At 46.8% G+C, this 19508-nt stretch overlaps 1 protein-coding gene across 1 annotated transcript; it reads right to left on the bottom strand.

Annotated features, from left to right (window-relative positions):
• Positions 1–34: 34 nt before the first annotated feature.
• LOC133510271 (sprouty-related, EVH1 domain-containing protein 2-like) lies at positions 35–19123 on the bottom strand. The gene is made up of 6 exons (XM_061838127.1): positions 18983–19123; positions 8696–8888; positions 8345–8513; positions 6215–6279; positions 1464–1625; positions 35–1380 (listed from the first exon to the last, which is right to left on the bottom strand). Exons 1-6 carry the CDS (start codon positions 19009–19011, stop codon positions 622–624), a joined length of 1377 nt encoding a protein of 458 aa, XP_061694111.1. The 5' UTR covers positions 19012–19123; the 3' UTR covers positions 35–621.
• Positions 19124–19508: the final 385 nt, after the last annotated feature.

Below are 19508 nucleotides of genomic sequence, written 5' to 3'. Positions count from 1 at the left end.
GGAACGTCAAGAAAAGACCCCCACACCCCCAATATAGAGCAAATTATTATTTTTTTGGAATCTATCCTCTGTAAAAACTCACATTTGCTGTTTTTGTGCTCCGGCCAAAGCCCCGTCTTGTACAAAATGATTGCTTTGTTGCCAAGGAGCTATGTTGAAGTAAGGGGAGGAGCTTCATGTATCCTAGCCATGACCCTGTCTAATAGAATAGCAGTCAAAGTCTTTTTAAGGGTACGTCATTTACTTGTGGATTTTAGCTTATTGCTGCAGGGCCTGGTCCTTGTCGTTGCGGGAATTCAAGTTGTCTTATGCCAAAGTCAGTGTACAAAATATAAAGTACCTGCATTATGTGATACATTTATGTTCAAAATAAAAGGCCCCCTGAAAAGAGTGCTTTCTCTCGCCCAAAAACGGAGCACTAAAATGGCGGGATGGAGAGACGAGACACGGGTCTGCCTGTAGGGGGAGCTTATCTTCCCAGGCCGCTTAGAAAATGCACCAGTCTGTCTTTTTTTTTTTTTTTTTTTTTTTTTTGGGGCTTATTTCAGTTCCAGGAACCTCCGCGGTTCTGCTGTCTTTCCCCGTGCTCGCGTCGGGTTCCGTTGTCCCCCCAACGTCCCCTCAGCTGAGGGCCTTGTGTCGGCCCCCGCAGCAGCCGCACGCCAGGCCGGCCCGGTGGCACGCGTTCAGGGGCGGGTACAGGCAGAGGCAGGGCGCCACCAGGGACAAGCCCAGCAGGGCCAGCCAGCGCGTGCCCAGCCGGCCCCCCTCGCCCCCGTCGCAGGTGCACGGATCCGAGTAGTCCCCCTCCGGGTCGGACATGCAGTGGTAGAGCATGGTGTCCGCTAGCCACATGCAGCTGACCCGCCTAACGCAGCCCCGCACGGGGTCCGGCGCGTCCTGGCACCGGCCCCGCCTGTTCTCCGCCAGCAGGAAGGCCTCGCCGCAGTGCTCGCAGTGCGCCCGATCCAGACCGCCCTCCTTGCGGCTCTTGCCGCCGTTGGCAGACACGGAAGAGCTGGGCAGGAAGGATCGAGGCTGGGCGGAGACCGCCGAGAAGCCGCGGCGGCCCTTCCCGCCGAAGGGTCCGAGAGCCGGGTCAGAGTCCGAGGGTGAGAGGACGGGCGCCAGCGGGTACGTGTACTCGTGCTTCTGCGCCTCGGTCTTGGCGAAATGGACGTAGGATTCGCTTTCGTCGGTCTGGATGAACTTGTCGCGCACGGTGGCGTGGCGGTAGTCCTCGTAGCCCGTGAGCCAGGAGCGCTCCGACGGTCGACCGTGGAGGCGCTCGCTCGCCCGCTCCCAAATGCGCTCGCGTGGGTTGATGCGCACAATTTCCTCATCCTCCTGAAAAGTGACGTGAGGAAGCCGGGACGGAGGCTGCGGAAGGAGACGACACTTTTGAACGCGCCGATCGTCGCCGACGACTCGTGAAAGATTTCAGGTGCTCGTTGCGTTCCCACCTGGTCCAACGTGTAGTGGTCCGAGAGCCGGTACGGGTCGCGGAGGTTGGAGCGATATCCCGGCACGCACCTGTGGCGCTCCGGGAGTGGTGAGGATTCCGGCGGCGGCAGGCAGCTCTCCAGCTTCTGGGAGGAGGAGTTGGATGAGCTGTCGGTGGCATTCTAACGGGGGGGGGGGGGACGACAAACAAACACAGGATGCCTTGTCATTGGATGCGACACACACAAAAGCTTGGTCGCCCCGATTTGACAAACGAAAAACAGGAAGGCTCTGCCCTGATTGGGGGGAAAAACAGGAAAGGAGAGCTTTTGGTTTTTTTTTTTTTTTTTTTTTTTTTTTTCTGCTTTTGGCTTCCTCATTTGGAAACCGGGGCAAACGTTTCAACTCGTCTGCCCAGAAACGGAACCATCAAACCGACAGCTTGTCCGTCATGGCTTTGGGGATGACGTATGACAATCGCGTGTCAATGGAGTTGAACCGGTTTTGGAGTAGGAGACCTCCCTCCATCCATCCATTTTCTAGCACGTGTCCTCGCTAGGGTGACGGGTGGGCTGGAGCATTTATCACACACGTATTCATTGTGCTGTTGACGGGAGCTCCACGGCGCCATAGTGGGACACAACCTGGACTGGTGGGGAATTTCAAGAGTCTTGTTTTTTTTCCAACAATACCCACGCAGAACTGCGACTGAGCCGCGCTAACACACACACCCCACCGTGCTAAGCTTATTTATTATACACTCTGCCGCCGCCACAAACACGCACAACATCAAAGAGTTCCCAGGTGTCTTCACGTCCATGGCGTGCTTTTGTCAAAATACCAAAGGATGAATCATTGCAATGCACTTTACACCGCATTTTTTTTTTTTGTCTTGCTGAAATTTGCCTATTTTGAGGGGGCGTCCCCTGCTGCATATATGGACGGCGAGTATAGTTTTGATCATCTTGAAGACCGGGGCTGAATCCCGGAGAATATCGAACCCTTTTTAGCGGTGGAGGCGGCACTTAGTTGATGAAACTTTTCGTCCACTTGTCTTCCTCAAGCTCGATGGAAATCTGAGCATTCAACAAAAACTCACTGGAGATTTGGTCACCTTTCGTCTTCCTGGAGTGGACTTTTCCTCCCCTTTATTGAGCCATTTTTTTAACATTAGAAAAATCCCACCAAACGTAAATGTCACAAGAACCATGCCGGAACAATCATCTTGTCTCAATTCACTCAAATATATTTAATGTGTCTGCTTATGCTTGATTTGTACTGTAAAGAGATAGTTTTGCCATTAAAAGTCGCAACAAGTCTTATTTTTTGTTGTTTTATAGTTTGAGGTGCACAAAATGGGGAAAAAATATTAGCCTCAGAGTCGCTGTTTGACATTTTTCTTGAAAGTGAAAAAAAAAAGCACCTTATTTTCTCTTTTTTTTTTTTTTTTTGGTGAAACCAAGTCGTGCTCCCCCCCCCCCCCAAAAAAAAAGGAAAAAGGAGGGTGGGGCTACCTTCTCTTTCTTTTTGTAGGTTTGGTGTGACAGAACAAAATATTGTCGGTCTTCTTAAAAACGCAATCAAAATGCGTTAAAGACCTCTGTCAACAATGTTGAGTCCGTCTATGAGCGGGACTTCCGAAATCTCTTTAAAAAGGCAAAAAGCGGCTTTGGCAGGGATTAGTTCTCCTCGCTGACATGTCCCCCAACTCTCCCGATGACGGGAATTCCCTGCAGAAACTCGCCGAGGAAGCCGGTCTGTCAAAAACAATTTGTCCTTTGCGCAATCCCGCCGGTCTCGGGTCCACAGATTTGCATGTTCGATCTACTTTGCTTGTTTCATGTCACCCGCGTCCCGAAAGGCTGTCGGGGCGCCGTTCCAGATCAAATCTTGGCCAGACACCTCATACGTCTGGCCAGGCGGCGCTCGGGCAGATCGATTTCAGACGGGCGCACCGGAGGGAGCCTCGCCGCGTCGCGGCTGACGGGCACGCGCTTTGCGGGGGATGTTTCTCGACTTTGGCACCGTACGAGTCAAAGACACCGTCCGGGTTTGGTGCGGCAGGAAGGCCACGTTTTTCAAAGTTCGTCATAGTTCAGTCTCAAGTTTTTTTTTTTTTTTTTTGGAATCTTTTGAGGGTCACTGTGCAAGACAAACACGTTTGTTTAAATGACACTGAAAACACACCAAAGCCAAAACGCTTTCAATGTGGTTTAGCAGTTGACATGATGCCACGACAGCATTTTTGCATCGTGTTAGCGTTCCAAACCGTTTCCCCATCTGGCCCATCCCGTCAAATTTGCAGCTGAAGGCACCACAACACGAGCTCGGCCTTCTTTGTGCTTCTCCGATAAAAGCGATCATCTTCTCGGACAACGTTTCTCGCATTACACGTGTGTTTTAGCCACGGTGTCATTTATTTTCACCTCTCGGAAGTTATTCCCAAGCACGATCGCGCGGCAAAACTGCTCACGTCTCGCTCTTTGATCCCGTCCAACGATGAATTATTTTCCAGATTTATGTGACCCAGATACACGTTCGTGTGAAGCCGCGCCAGTTATATCCCGGCCTCGTACCCGAACGTCGCTCCCCACATGGACACTGCCATGCTGAGAATCCCCCCCCCCCCCCCCCCCCCCCCCACTTTCTTACAAAAGCCATTGCAGAGCAGCCGGCCAAAAATAACAAAACATAGCGGCTGTACTCTGGCCTGCGACTAATTCAAAACAGGATCGCACTCCTCCAAGTTTGAAATCCACTTCCAACAAATAATACTAATCTATCTGAGTTTATACTTCTGGACGTCTTCTCTGCAGTTCCCAATTCTGGACACTTCCGAGCTTCTTTCCAGGCCTTTGCCTCGCCCTCCTGGGACGAACCCTGAATTGAACCCCCCCCCCCCCCCCAACTGCTGCGAACGAGCCAAAATAGAGACGGCGAGACACAGGAGATGTTCTGCAAAGGGAGGGCGAGGAATCATTTAGGGAAGTATGTCCCCCCCATCCCCCAACGACTGTCACGGTGCTAACTTTGGGAGATGTCATTAACACGGGCTAAAAGCAACAGCCGATAGGACAACATTTGAAAATATCACATTAGCCTTCCCTTATTATAATAGTAGCTTATCGTCCCATCCCGCCCACACTCGGTCGCAGTTGAGATTGGACGGTGTACAGACATTTGTTTATTTATGAATATTAATCTCATGAACTCTTTGACTTCTGTTACTTTGAGGGGAGGGTAAAAAAAAAAAAAAAAAAGAATAATTGAGCGAGTTCGAATTTAGTTTTGCGGACATTCAGTGTACAATACAGTCCAAGTGGCATTAAGGAAAAAAAAAAAAAAAAAACTAATATGAGTGCAATCTTTTTCAGAGGGGGGGGAAAAAGTTACAATTGTGAACAAAGATGTATTTTGTTTGGATAAAGAGTCGGAGGATCTTTTTTTTTTTTTTCCTCCTCTCCTCAATTTGACCCCCACCACTGTAACCATTTAGTCATTGCAAAGACAGACGGACGGACGGACAAATGGAAGGAAGGCCATCACACGAGTGGAGAGGAATTCTTAATATCTAGGAATTATTTGGGGACATTTCCCTATAAAATGTTGCGCCCCGCCAATTTGACAAGTTTTGTACTTTGCGAGCGTCTGCGGCGGCTACGACCAGTTCAGACCCGACAAAAACGGGCTCAAGTAGGATCATCCCGGCACTTTAGTCGTTGTTCATCTTGGTACGAGCAAGTTTGAAAAGTTATTTTCTCCTCTGTTATGTTATAAAACATTGAATAGAATAGTCGGACGATTGTTTTTCCGTTGTATGTTTGAGAGGAGCTAATTCCAGAGTCGTCGCATGTACACAAAAAAAAAAATCTCATGCGTAAGAACATTATTTTTAAGGGTCAAGCTGTAAGATGACTTTGAAATGATCTAAAATTGTTTTGGGTCGCGGTAACGCCTCAGCGGTTCAGGGCGTGCCCCGCCTCCTGCCTAACGACAGCCGGGATCGAATCCACCGACCCTCATAGGATAAGCGGCTCAGAAAATGGATGGAAGGATGCTTTGGATCAGAGTTTGTGGTGTATTTATGTTTTCATTTCCATCCAGGATTTAAATGAAAACATGTTTGTTTTTATATTTCTTAATAGAGTGGTCATTTTTCTTTTTTTTTTTAAAAACTGAACAAAATTTTTTTTTTTTTTTTTGGAACAAATGAGTAGCATTTCAAATTCATATCAATGGGGGGAAATGGATCTGTTCCAAGCCTTGTCACAGAAAAACTTCAACTTGTAAATCGAGGTCGAACTATCGGCGAATGTACTTTCTCCGAATGAGCGTCCCTCCCTCGCTTTCCCGCGGCGGAGTCTCGTGACGGCCACGGAGAAGCCGCCCTCGGCCTCTCGGTGTTTGTGTGCGTCTCTGCGGTGGCGGTCCACTCCCAGCAGAACGCTTATTAGTCCTGGACATCGCAGACAGCCAGAGTCCAAAAGATGAACCCGCAAGGCACTTCCTCTCGTAAATCAGCCGCCCCGCACTAAGCTGGGAAACAGCTGCGAGCGCTCCTTTGCTCACTTGCTGCCCGTGTGGGTGGAAGGAAGGAGGGAGGGAGGGAGGGAGGGAGGGAGGGAGGTGGTGGAATACGGGAAGTAACCTTCTGACCCTGCCTGCTGCACTTGGTGTCGGGTTGCAAGGAGGTTGGGAGAAGGGCTTTTTTTTTTTTTTTTTTGCAAACACCTCGCCTTTCCTGAGGTAAACGAAAAGAAAATGTGCTTACGGTGAAGACGTCGTCGTCTCCCAGCTCGCCCTCGTTCTGGAGTGCCGGAGAGGAGGTTGTGGAACCTGCAGCGGAAGAACAACTGTACCACAATAGATATGGCCGCCAACTGTAAAATTCAGAAATGTGTCATCACCGTAACATTTTTACACCCAGTCTCCGCGATTCCATCCGCATTATTGTCGATTTTGAACCAAATCCGATCCAGTGGTACCTTGACCTCCGCGTTTAGTTCACTGCGTGGCCAAACTTTGAGCTCACTTTACACAAACAAAATGAAACTTTGTGATGAAGAAAAATAAAATGGAGTGCTCGGCAGAGTCTGCCACCTCCTCCGCACGCTCCTCGCGGATGGTGTCGGACTTTGACGAATGGCTCAAAGTGCAGCGACTATCGAAAGCTGTCTTTTAAGTCCTGCTGATTTTTTGCTACGTTGGGGCACTCGTGAGTCAAGTTAACGCAAGTATTGTCGAATTGATGTTGAAAAGGTGGCTCGGGGTGTCATTTGAGCGAGATTTTTGGGGTTTGACGTCGTCTCCCACCGAGCTACCCAAAGCCTCCATGAGCAAAAAGTGCTTTTGTAAAGTCGACGTTGCGTTACTTCACCATTTGCAGTCCCAAAAGCTTCCGAGGCTCCCGCGCGAACGGAAAAGGAAAAGGGCCTTTCCCAAATGGTTCCGCTTGTCCAAAATTGCAGGACAAACTTTTTCTTTTTTTGGTTCTCCTCTGCTACACGCTCCACTTGAAGCAATGAACAATACTTACGCTGTAGCTTAGTTTGCCCGAATATGTTTTCGGACTGACTTCAGGCACATCAGCAGACACCAGACTCGTGTCTGATTTTTATCCAACTTCAGAAGAGGTTTTTTTTTTTTCTCCTCTTTTTGATGCAGACAACACATAGCCCAAATCATCTGAACCATGCAGGATAAATCCAGCCTGCGTGACTAATTAATCGATTGACTTTGATAACGATGTGTCCGTGGATCTTGAAAGATCCAGTGAAATTGGGTTTTTTTTTTTTCTTCCTCAGTACATTAAATATATGGGCGGCACGGTGGAGCAGCCGGTTAGAGTTCAATCCCGGACCCGCCTGCGTGGAGTTTGCATGTTCTCCCCGTGGCTGCGTGCGTTTTCTCCGGGCACTCCGGTTTCCTCCCACATCCCAAAAAACACCCTAATTTGCCCCGAGGTGTGATTGGGAGGGCGGCTGTTTGTCTCGATGCCCCCTGCGATTGGCTGGCGACCGGTTCAGGGTGTGCCCCGCCTCCTGGCCGTTGACAGCGGGGATAGGCTCCGCCACTCCCTCGTGAGGATAAGCGGCAAAGAAAATGGATGGACATTATATGTGAAGCTAAGTGCTGACAACAAGTAGTGAAGTGTTGAGATCGAGCATAAAAGTAGCCCATTGACATGCAGGCAAAAACAAAGTCCTGCGGCCCGCTGAATTTGAACGGCGGCGAAGGAGGCCTCCCTGCGACCCGAGAGAACTTGTGCAATGCACAAATGGCGTCCCGCATTTCAGCGACCTCCAAAAGTCCCACAGGGCGGTTTTCTCGGTGACACGCCCAAAGTGTCTGGAAGCCCAGAGAGCGTCTCCATTCTTGACACTTTTCAAGCCTGACTTCACATAGTTTGCGATATACTTTTGGCACTCATCCATCCATCCATCCATTTTCTGAGCTGCTTATCCTCGCGAGGGTCACGGGAGTGCCGGAGCCTATCTCAGCGATCTTCGGGCAGGAGGCGGGGCACCCCCAACAACTGGTGGCCAGCCAATCGCGAGGCGCACGGAAGCAAACTAGCATTGGTCCTCACAATCACACCTACGGGAAATTTGCAGTCTCCAGTCGATGCGAGCATGTTTTGGGGGGATGTGGGAGAAAAATTCACACCGGCACAGGGAGAACATGGATTTGAACCCGGGACCTCTCAATTGTGAAGCTATGGCTGTTCCACCGGTTTTAAATTTTAGTTCATTCAAATTTGGTAAGCTTAAACACGATATTCCTCCTTGGCCATTTTTTTTTTTTTTTGGGGTCAGTTGACGTATTGCAGTCAAATGAAAAAGGAAATACGACAGTGCCTTGTTGAACACCAGTTGAAAAGCTGGACGTCATGGCGCGTTACCTTCCGCCAGGTCCTCGACGGCCTTGCGCACCCCCCTGTCGAAGGCCCTGGCGTCGGCGGGACTCTGGAAGGACAGGCCGCACCTCCGCTCCTCCACCTTCCAGTGGTGAAAAGTGGGCGTGGCAATGGTGTACACCAAGTCCTTCCTGAGCGGGCAGTCCAGGATCACCTGCCGATCAAACGGACATCAGGCAGGGACTTACCGGTGGATGAATTTGATATTTCCAGATAATCCTGGCTAAAAGAACAACATTTCATGCAAGCGGAGGTCCCCTGACCAACGGGTGCCCCAACTTGAAATATTCAAGCATGCTCCAGAAATATTTTGTCACGTATTTGATGGGGCGTCACCTGTTTGTCCCGTAGCCGCTCGCCACGGATGAGGAACTGGGAGATGCCGGAGGGCGGCAAGTGGGGCGAGTCGGGCGGCCGCAGACGGCACACCCCCACCCTAGTGAGGGCGCCCCCGTCCTGGGCCAGCCAGCCTCCGCTCGAGTCGTCCCGCGTCATCACCACCGCTTTCACACGCACGATGTAGCTGTCGCTGCAACGTCACAGGCAGCGTCGCGTTAGGGTCGGCGGACTTCCGTCGGACAAAATGTTCTGACGTTGAAACAAACAATGTTGACGTGTCGGAGCGGGTCAGAATGGTCGGCAAAACCGGCTTGAAGTGAGCACACTTTGCCTCTTTTAGGGAACTCTGGGAGCCAAAAATGGCCGGCGAGGAATTCTCGCTGTGTTTGAAACCTGTTTTAAGTGGTTAAATCTGTCATTTTTTTTTTTTCTCTCTTGCGCTGGGAAGAGGGGGGGGGGGGGGGGGGGGATTAAAAAATAAAAGTATGTTTTTGACTCAGTTATCGCAGATTTTCACCTCTTGCAATTGGGTCTGGAATGTATCCCGGCAGGATAAAACAAGGCTTCAGTGTCTCATCCTTTCCTGCCTCGAGTTGGCAGAACGAACGTTTGAGGGCGTCTGCGGTCACAACTTTGGGGAGAAGTTAAAAGCACGCGCATTACTTTAAACATATTTAACCGACACTACTTTTTATTGACACAGCCAATAGAAAAGCAAATAGTAGTTACTTTGTTTCACTAAACCACAACAGCGACCAATCAGAACGTGTTTTACACTTAGTTCACTTTCCAGCTCCAAAGTGACATTTTTGGGGGGGGGTCGTCACAGCATTTTGAACGACACGCAAGTCAACGGTGACGACATCGGTTGGCCTTTCCCGTTACTCGCCATTCGTATTCAAAGAGAGCAATTTTACATGACTTTGATTTGATTATACAGTCTGGTCTGGACACACGCGCAACGTATGACTGTGGACTTACCGCGTTGACTTCGCACAACTTGAATCTCGCACTTTCCTACATTATATTGGCTCGTTCCATGAAATTGGAGAGAATCATTCCCGCTGCTTCTCGTATGTCAACGTTTGTTTGGTTTGTTTAACCAATCGGATTTCGACTTTGCCCTCCCAGGATGGTGATGTAAGCATTTTTCCGTTCTCTGATTGGTTGGTCAGAGGAAAAAAATAAAACAAAAGTCTGTCACAATCTCTACAAATTGACACATTTAATAAGAGGCGTGAACCGCTCCTGTTGATATTATTGGGAAGATTCCGTTTTGTTGCTATTTTGTAAAGGATTGCTGTTTTCTTCCATTTCAAAATAATAGTGATGCCACATGGAATACATCAGGTACGCGCCCACTGAAGGCCCAAACAGCAAATGCGTAGCCTGCTACTGCGTTTGGTAATTGAAAATGTGCATATTTTCACAACAGCCTGGATTAGTGGTTCGCTTCTCTTTCTTCTTTGATAGCCAGGACTATAAAATTTATGATGTTTTCATTTTCTGTGGGAACCTTTTTGGGCAGGGCTTGTGTAGGGGTAAATGAGCAAAATGGAAGTCAACCATCGTCACAGAACCCGTTGAGGCAATTCCACTGTAAAAAAAAAAAAAAAAAACAACAACGGAAGAAGCCGCGACAGTTTAGTCTACGGCATTCATTCGGTACGAGACAAAAGAGTCGAGTCCCAACATGACAGTCGCCGGCCTCCGCGGCACATGACACAATGAGCTCGCTGCGCTGATCCGACAACAACAGGAAGGCGGCGGCTGCGTGCGTGCGGGGTTTTGTCGTCCCCCCCCCCCCCAAATGAACACGCTTGATTGGCGCTCCAGCGTTTGTCTGTCGTCACGCCGTCAACCAGTCTGTCATTCAGTCACTTTTATGAATGTGCGTGGGCGGGGGCCGCTCGAGCCGCCGGACCGGTTCCGCCACCTGTGCTGGGTGTTTGGGGGGGGCGCTTCGTCAAAGCGTCAAATGCACGGCAATGTCTGTTAGCTAATTACTGTATATAACAACACCTCTCCTCCGTCTTTCTTTTCATCCCTGGCTTGCTCGGACCCCCCCACAACCCCCCACTCCCCATCTGTATTTCATCTACTGCGGCAGCTTCCAAAACCTCAACCGAGGCCATCTTCAGTCATAACGACAGGTCGTATAAATATTGCGGCTAGGTAAGATTCAGCTGAAAACGCCGCAAGATGTCTGACGAATGTTTTTGGCCCACTTTTGGTCAGCTTGCTAAATAATGCCGCTTAGTTTGAAGGAAAGTGAAATTAATGACTGGGCTTCCTTGATCCAAAAATGATTGGTCAACGACCAAAGATTTTTTTTTTTTTTTTTTTTTTGTAGTCGACTGTAATGTGATCAAAGTTGAGTTTTTTTTTTTTTTTTTAAAGGTAGCGAGGGTCGGACTAGCCAAACTACAGACAGGTGAGCTAAAAAAATCTGTCAGTAAATCAGCCAATTTGAAGATGCGATGCCAAGAACGCGCCATTATCAGCTCGTCAACGTCTATCTTAAAATGATGGGAATTAGTAAAGTTGGCTCGAGTTAGTTCAACCCATAACTCTTTTTTTTTTTCCATAAATGGAAGACTGTTTGCACTTCTGCTGAATTGCAGCCATGTATTGCACTCCATCAAATATATATATATATATATATATAATCCATTTCTATCACAGCCACCCTTGCTGTAGTTGTTTTGAGATCCAGACATCCCGAAACCAAACATCACCACAAACTGTTTGAGGTGAAGCGCCACACCGCTGACTTTTACCAGACGGGTCAGCCCCCCACGTAGACCGCCCACAAGCGGCAATAACAAAAGATCCGGACCCGTCTCGAAGCGCACGCGGTCCGAGATACACAATAGCTGCTATCGGAAATGTGAAAATGTCACATTTGGGTCCAGTCTCGCGACTGGCGGGCCCTGAAATCTGTGGCGAGAAGAGCCACAAGCGCTACTTTTGATACACACGGCGGGGCTGCGCTGGGAATGTAATTCAGTCCAGTCAAAAGTGACGACCTCTTTGCTAAGTTCTCAGCCTTCCAGAAAGTCAAATTCGAGGACTTTAAAGTTATCTGCAAGACGATTTCTCACAAAAGTACGACGCGTCGTTAAAGCTTCAGTCACCGTACAGCCAAAGTTTCAAGGAATATTTTGACATTGTCAATTCCAAGCGTGAAATAAGTTGGTGAGAAAACTCCAATGTAAATTATAACCATGTAACCCACCCATTTTTTTGTTTTTAGATGAGCGAAATGAGTCTTCATCAGCAAGGTGACATTGCATTTTGTAATCTTTTTCCTATTCGTGTCACAAAACCGCTAACTAGCGGTAAACTGTGTAGCGAGGCTTATGACCAGGCGCGCTCCGTTCTATTGGATTTCAGGAATTTATTTGGACTTTGTTGAGTGTTGCACAAAGTTAAAGAAAAAAAGCAAAAACCCAAACCCGAATGTCTGTGATGTCACACGTTGGCTCTCTGAATCTTTTGTGCTACATTATCAGAGAGTCAAATTTGAAATCAGAGAAATTAAACATTTTGTGGGCTTTGAAGTACTTGTTCAGAAGTCTGACAATTCAAATGAAATAGTCCGAGTCTTTCCCACTTCCTATTTGTTTTGTCGTCAAATGTGTTTGCGCAGCAAAGTTGGACTACGTCCTGTGATAAGGTTGAGGCTAAATCATGACTCATATTTAATACGCCTCCCCGTAATCAGATTGAAGGTCAACTGACGACTGGCATGTTGAGGCCACAATTGCCGAGCGATACGGTTTCTTTTTTTCCATTTTTTTTGGGCTCATATCGTGACCACAATACTACGTCCCTTCAGACCTGCAACACAAAAATCGTCAATCCCTTTATTGATTGATTCCGCATTCCAATTAAAATACAAGTGCTTCCCCAAATTCCGAGCCTAACTGGTATATTGTTCAACCAAGAGAACCAATTTCTGATTGCTCAAACAGGTAAGATTATTGATATTGTCGTTGTACGATCGCGAACCTGCGTCGGCTGCGTGAAAAGCCTTTTACCACTCGGGCCGATAAATCTCAATCCACGGGAAATTTGAATCCCAAAAGTACACAATTGGCTTCCTTTGACTAAATCCAATCAGAAACGTGCTGACTGGTCATCACTGCAATGTTAGTGATTACACGTGTAATTCATATTGTTGGCCTGTTAAAAAAAAAAAAAAATTCCAACATGTTTTATAAAAATTGCATTTGGTTTCAAATACAACTTAATCGTCTACGTTATTAGGTTAACAATATCCTTTGGTAGACATTTTTGGTGCAGGGCGACTGATTGTGAAAGATTGTGACGCTTCCTGGGAAATGGCCCGACGGGGGCCATTCCTTGCGCCAATATCGACACCAGCGCGCGCATACGCCGCCTGTCCGAGCCAGGAAGATGCAACGGCGACATCGCGATGTTTTGCGGGCGTCCGTGCCGGCCCAAATCTTTGCCCACTTTGCGATTCTGGTTCTAGTTGCAAGTTTGAACATCTTGCGATTACAGTAAATGCAGCCCATTGATAGGCAAACATCATTATGACAACAAAATTATGTATATATATATATATATATATATATAGAGAGAGAGAGAGAGAGAGTCCATGATAGGGGGCACCTTTGATCCCCGCACAAGACGTTCCAAACAAAGGGTTTTATTATCCAAATATGAAATAAAGCATTCAAAGTTGACGCTTGTAACAATAAATATTTCGATAAGGGAAATGCTGCTGTTTAACCCTTGTTTCCTTGTGGATTTTTTTCTTTTTTTTTATTCAGACACACCCTCATGCTGCTCTTCCTGTGCTTTATCAATTATGAATATCATAAAAAAGTGACTCATGATCGTAAACGACATGCCCGAAATCCCTTTTAAAGAATCCGTGTTTGCTCGCGGTGGCGAGGCAGCGAAAAACAAATGCAATCAAAAGCGGCCCACGTTTCCCACGGCAAACTCCCCAAAAAAAAAAAAAAAAAAAAAAATACAAGACAGCGAGGTGAAGCGAGTTCATTCCCAAGTATTGACACTGTTGCCTGGGGGGGGGGGGGGTGTTTCCTGCCAATCAGACGCGCTTATGTGGAACACTCGCTCACGTCCGCTCAGCGGCCAGTTAGGCCCACACTGCCAGAAAATGGAGCAGAAGGTTCATTGTGTGTGGGGGGTGGGCAAAATATGGACTTTTTGGGTTTTTTGTTTTTTTTTTTTTTACGAAGCCCCTCCACTTATCACCTACTGGCATTTATTCTGTTTTTGGAGTAGGAAAAAAAAAGCTGTAATGTTACCGTAACATTCATATGACATCAAGGGGGAAAAAAAAACTACGAGTGATTATTATTATTATTTTTTTAACAAGGTCGTAATCTATACAGGAACAAAAACATTTTGTTGGTGGAAAGTGGCAGTGCATGATATTTTTACAAGATAAGATTTAAAAGTACAACTTGATTCTCATATTGCACACTATTCTGGAAAAACAAATGGCTATTTTCTCCCCTGCAAAAAACTGGACAATATTTAAAAAAAAAAACTTTATTGTAAAAACAAATAGGACTTTGTCTGGAACAATACAACCTTTTGTTCTTTAAAAAAAGGCAGGAAGGGCTTATCTGTTGATTATCTACTTCCATACTTTTTATCCAACTTTTTCAGTTTTAGTATTTTTTGTCTTTGTGAATCATTTTTGAGCCCCTAATCTTGTGGCCCCCATTTCCAGGCCGTTGCAGATCAGATAACACAAAGAGCAAAAGCATCTGATTTCTTCGAAACCTTTTCCAAGGTCAAGCCCCCCCAAAAAAAATACTTCATATCCCCTCAAACTATAGGAGCTAATACATTTTAAATAGAAACGGATATAAAGTGTTGCCTTTTGAGGACTCAAAACACAAACCTTTTTTTTGTGAAAATACCGACATAAATGAATGAAAATGAAGAATGTACCAGTTCAGTGTTGGCGTATCCCAAAACAACCATTGGCAGTATATAATAACGTTTCTACGGATGAAGCGTATCCAGCAAGATGTACATTTATGAAAACCTTGTCAAATTTGACAGTCTGACACGTTATATATGAAATCATAAATTCCACACACGGACAAAAACAAAACAACTGTTGTAGCGTTTGTGCAACAAACGGGATAAATTGATTGTGTACGTTAAATTTGAAATCCACAGACGCCGAAACCACATTTCTTGACATTAATCTATCTCTCGAGAAAAATGCAAATCTGAGGCCTGAGCTGCTAAATGCGCAAATTGGCCCCAACGATTATTCCGATCCCGGTCATCCTGTCAGCTGATGAGCAAAGATTACTTCTTGTTGTTGTTGTTGTTTAATGAGAAAGGACAAACAATCGGGTGTCATTGCTTGCTCCTGGGACATAAACAGCTGAGGATATTATATAAAAGCTGCGATGAGTACAACACAGGAAACGCTATGGACAAGTATCTGTTCCATGTGATGGTGTGTGTGTGTGTGTGTGTGTGTGTGATGGTTGGGGGGGGGGGGGCACGGTTTATTAAGTTCATAAAATGTATTGGAATGCGCTACAGACGTGCTGTTTTAATGACGCACTGTATAGTTCCAAGAATGAATGTTGAAAGACGGGCCTTCATTTCATATTTTTTTTACACTGTTAATTGTCCTTACAAATGAAACTTAATCCTTAAAGTGCCACTGTCATGAAATGCAAGATTTTTTAGTATGTTATTGGGGGGGGGGGGGCAGCCGGAATGGACCAATTCTTTTTTTTTTTTTTTTTCATCACGCAACATGATTTTGACGTATTTGGCTTTTTGTCACTCCCGCCATGAAAATCCTCTCGAGGGATTCATTTTGGAGAAGAAGCAGGAAGTGACGTTAGTAACAGACGCCCACTCAAGCGATCTCGTCTGTTTCTACTAGTTTCACCTGCTGGAAGGTAGCTCGTTGTTCCTTTGTGTTAGCCAAAATGGCGGCTCGTTGTACTGCTGGATATTGTTGGAACACTCGGGAGGATGGATTCAATCTTTATACTTTTCAAACAGACTCTGTTTGTCGTGAAAAATGGATTGCACGGGTGCATAGGACGAGAGCTTTGTGGGTTCCAAATGACAGCTAGGTGTGTATACAGCTACGAAAAAAAATTAATAGTTGGGGGGTGGGGGGGCGTAATCCGTCTCTCATAACATAACAAAGGATCCGTGCACGTAAGTCAGGGGTGCTAATTGTGTCGATGTACCCGTCGGCGCCGAGCACAGCTTCGGACGTGGGGCACGGCTTCGGTCGGGCTGGCTCATACACACTGTCTGGGGGTCTGTTGTGAGTTAGAAGTGATCCGCATATCATCTAAATATGGCTCGAAACGATAGGGTAATATCGCCCCGGTCACTTCACTTGATTGCGAGATGTTCTTTTCTTTGAAAAGAGCGTCCGAACATCAGACCGTTCAAACTTCTCAAAGATGTTTGAAAGCCTCGCGTGACGGGAAACGCTTTGCTTCAATTGTATGATATGCCGAAAAGCGCCAGTTTGATTACGTTGCCGGGGGAATTGGAAACATCTGATGGCGGAAAAAGGGATATTTGCGAGTACACGGCTTCAGGAGCCAATGTCAGGGTGTACCTTACCTAGCGCTGGCCAACATGTTGGAATTTGTTTGGTGAAAAGAAAAGTACATGTAATAAGCCTTAACCCTTCCTTGAAGTATCTGATGATGGAAAACTGGTGATTTGCAGTGCGAAAGGCCAGTAGGGCAACTTTAGGATGGCGCTGACCCGGTGGCGTTGGCCAAAAAGCTTCAATGTGTTCCGTTGAGAGAACCTGGAGGCCTTAGGGCAGGGTTAACTTTGCCACACCGAGGAGAATCAATACGAGGTCGATTTCAAACAAATGACTACTCAATGGGCTGCTACGCAAACAATTACAATTGAAGGAAAATAATATCACATTCCGAGGACCAAAATGCAATTTGTTGTGAGTCTTTCAATGTTTCTTGAACTAAAACAACAGAGCTTGGCTACTATTGGGTCGTAGTTGAGGAAATTCCTCAAAGATGACGTCTGAGCTACGTTGGAGGTAGTCAACGGCCAATCAAGGCTATTCGAGTGCACTTAGCGAAGGGCACTGGCACACATTTAGCGTGTTATTCTTGACCGTTATTACCAGTCGCACAAATTCCTCACCTAATGGGGGTTGTTATAGTCTCAATATCAAATGCTGACAAATATAAACTGGAGGAACAAAACAGTCTCAGCGAGGCGACGGAGGCAAACATGTAGATGTACAACTCCAGCGGCTTGCTATGTGATTTTTTTTTTTTTTTATCATTTGGGATGGGTCGCTTTTCCACAGGATTCCGACTGACCTCAGATGCATGTCAACATTCATTTTGCTGAGATATTAAAATCAAAGATAAAATATGAATTCGAGGCACAAATTTAGAAGCTACACGTTGCATTATTGTCTGCATTACATTTTTCCAAATGATTGTCCATTAGTGAAATGTTAGCTTCAGCATTAAGTGTTAGCGAGTTGTGTATTTTAATAGTTGCTAATCTGCCCTCTTGACAACTATTGTAGCATAGAGTGCGAGATATACAACTGTGTACAACTATGCGTATTGATACAGTACAGGTATATTAGGACATTATGTCACCAGAAAACTCGTGACTAGCGGAAACGTGCCAGCACTTGAAATGGCAATTTTCTGTTGGTATTTTCGCGACATTTACTGTGACTTTATTCATACACGTAGATTGTAAACGATAGAAATGTTTTATTCCATTTACTGGAGAAGAATATCTGTTAAAAGCTGGATATTTAAATTTTTTTAAAAAGTAGGCTAAAGTATGTTCTAGTATATTCCATACTAGAATATTCTAGCTAGATCACTAACTCATTGTAGAAACCATTGCTTGAGTCTCAAATGTCTACTTTAGTTATGGATAAAGTATTCAAGTGTTGTATTCTGTATACATAGATGTATCGGGGAGAACACTTGTGTAACTCGAGACTTAAATGTCCAAACAAGTGCATTTTACAGCCTTCTCTCAAAAGAAGTCACACCAGAAATGCCCCATTTAGTCTCAAATTGGAACTTTTCCAATAGCTTGTACACAACAAATTTGTGTTACAGTCCAGGGTTAGATAGGGTATGTTGTGCAAGTATAACTTCACATTTAGACATGAATTAAAAAAAAAAAAAAAAGTTTCTGATGGAATAGTCTGTTTCTTAGAATTGAAGGTGTGAACACGCTAACTCCAATCAAAATGATGAAGTTTCAGCTTTATTTCTATATATTTAACACAGTAAAGTATTGTAGACAATTCTTGTCGTGTAACTCCATTTCAAATCTGTTTTTGTTAGTATTTCTCAGCTAATTCGAGACAGAAGTCGTGTCTAAATATTTACAGACGGCTAAGTCGGGTGTTCGACCCGGAGAGCTTGTGACTCTCTCGTCTCCGTCGGTGCCGCCGCCGCCGCCGCCGGCCATGAATGGAGATGAGAGACAGCTCCGGAACCTTTGGATGGCTTTTATGAATGAGGACGGCGTCACGCTATCGCAGCGCAAACATCCCCCTCCGGTGCCCTTCGGCCTCTTCCACAGTTCCTGCCGAACGCGGTCCCACCGAACTCATCGACGACGCCCGCAGAGCCAAAATGGCGAACCAGCATAAACATAAACGTCGCCTCGTGCGGGGTCCTCACGCGTCGGTGTTCTTTTGACCGACACCGATCATGTTCGATGTGGGCTTAGTGACATAAAGTGGGCTCGATTTCAAACCAAGCTTCTTTTTTCTTTTTTTTTATGAATGGGGGTATGCAAATGAGGCACGATTGGGGTGGGGGGGGGTTAGACATGGCGGATGAGGCGTATCGGAAATCTCATATCCTGTGAGACTTCCCCTTTCGGTTGGAGGCACCACACGCGCCAGGAAAAGGAATAAGACACGCCGACGGGACCGCACGGCCGCCTTCGCTCGGTGTGGTTCGATGGGACGTTGGGAGAGCCCCAAGCAGGCTCGGGCGGGGGCAGCGTTTGCAAAACCGGGGGCACTGGCCAGGGATCCGTTCACAAAATGTTTCCGATCCGCCCACGCTTCTTCTTCTTCTTCTTTTTCTCCTCCTCCCCCACCACGTTTTTCCTCTAAACACAAGGTGGGCCCTTCGAGCTACCCGCGCACCCATCACGATAACGTTCCGTTATCGTTTCTAACCCTACAGAAAAAGTAGCCGAGACCAAGTTGAGCACGAGCGGGGGTGTTTGGATGTGGCTACTTACTCGTTTGGGTGCGTTTCTTCTTCTGTCATGTTTCCTCGCTTCACCTCAGGTCACGTAGCGCGGCGGATGCGTTCCTCCTCGGCCTCGTCATCGCGTCGACCCCCGCTCCAAAATCCACATTCATCACCAAAATATCCTCCTGGAAGTCTTTTGTGTACAGCGCTTCTCCTTCCTCCTTCCTCGTGCTCGTCGGACAGCTGCTTTCGGATTGCAAATGTCGACCCCCGCCTCCTCCGACGTTTCAGCGGGGCCAGCAGGTAGTGTTAGTCCGACGCAAGCCTTTCCTCCCCCCGCCTTGCGGGACAATGTGGGATTCGCCCTCAGGTGCTAGCTGGTGCTCGTTTTTTTTGGTTTGTTTTTAGGCGATTTTGCCCCCCCCCCTTTCCGCTCCACACGACGACGACGACGGTGGTGGTTGGTGCGATTGTAAATGTTGTAAAGCGCCTTATTGGGGTGGCCCCGCTAGAGCCCCATCTCTCTCTCTCCTCTCTCTCTTTCTCTCTTTCTCTCTCTCTCTCTCTCTCTC

The sequence above is a fragment of the Syngnathoides biaculeatus genome, chromosome 12 (genome assembly GCF_019802595.1).
Source record: "Syngnathoides biaculeatus isolate LvHL_M chromosome 12, ASM1980259v1, whole genome shotgun sequence".
In the NCBI taxonomy this organism is placed as follows: domain Eukaryota; kingdom Metazoa; phylum Chordata; class Actinopteri; order Syngnathiformes; family Syngnathidae; genus Syngnathoides; species Syngnathoides biaculeatus.
The sequence above is the reverse complement of the archived record's forward strand: the minus strand, read 5'-3'. Positions and strand labels throughout refer to the sequence as shown.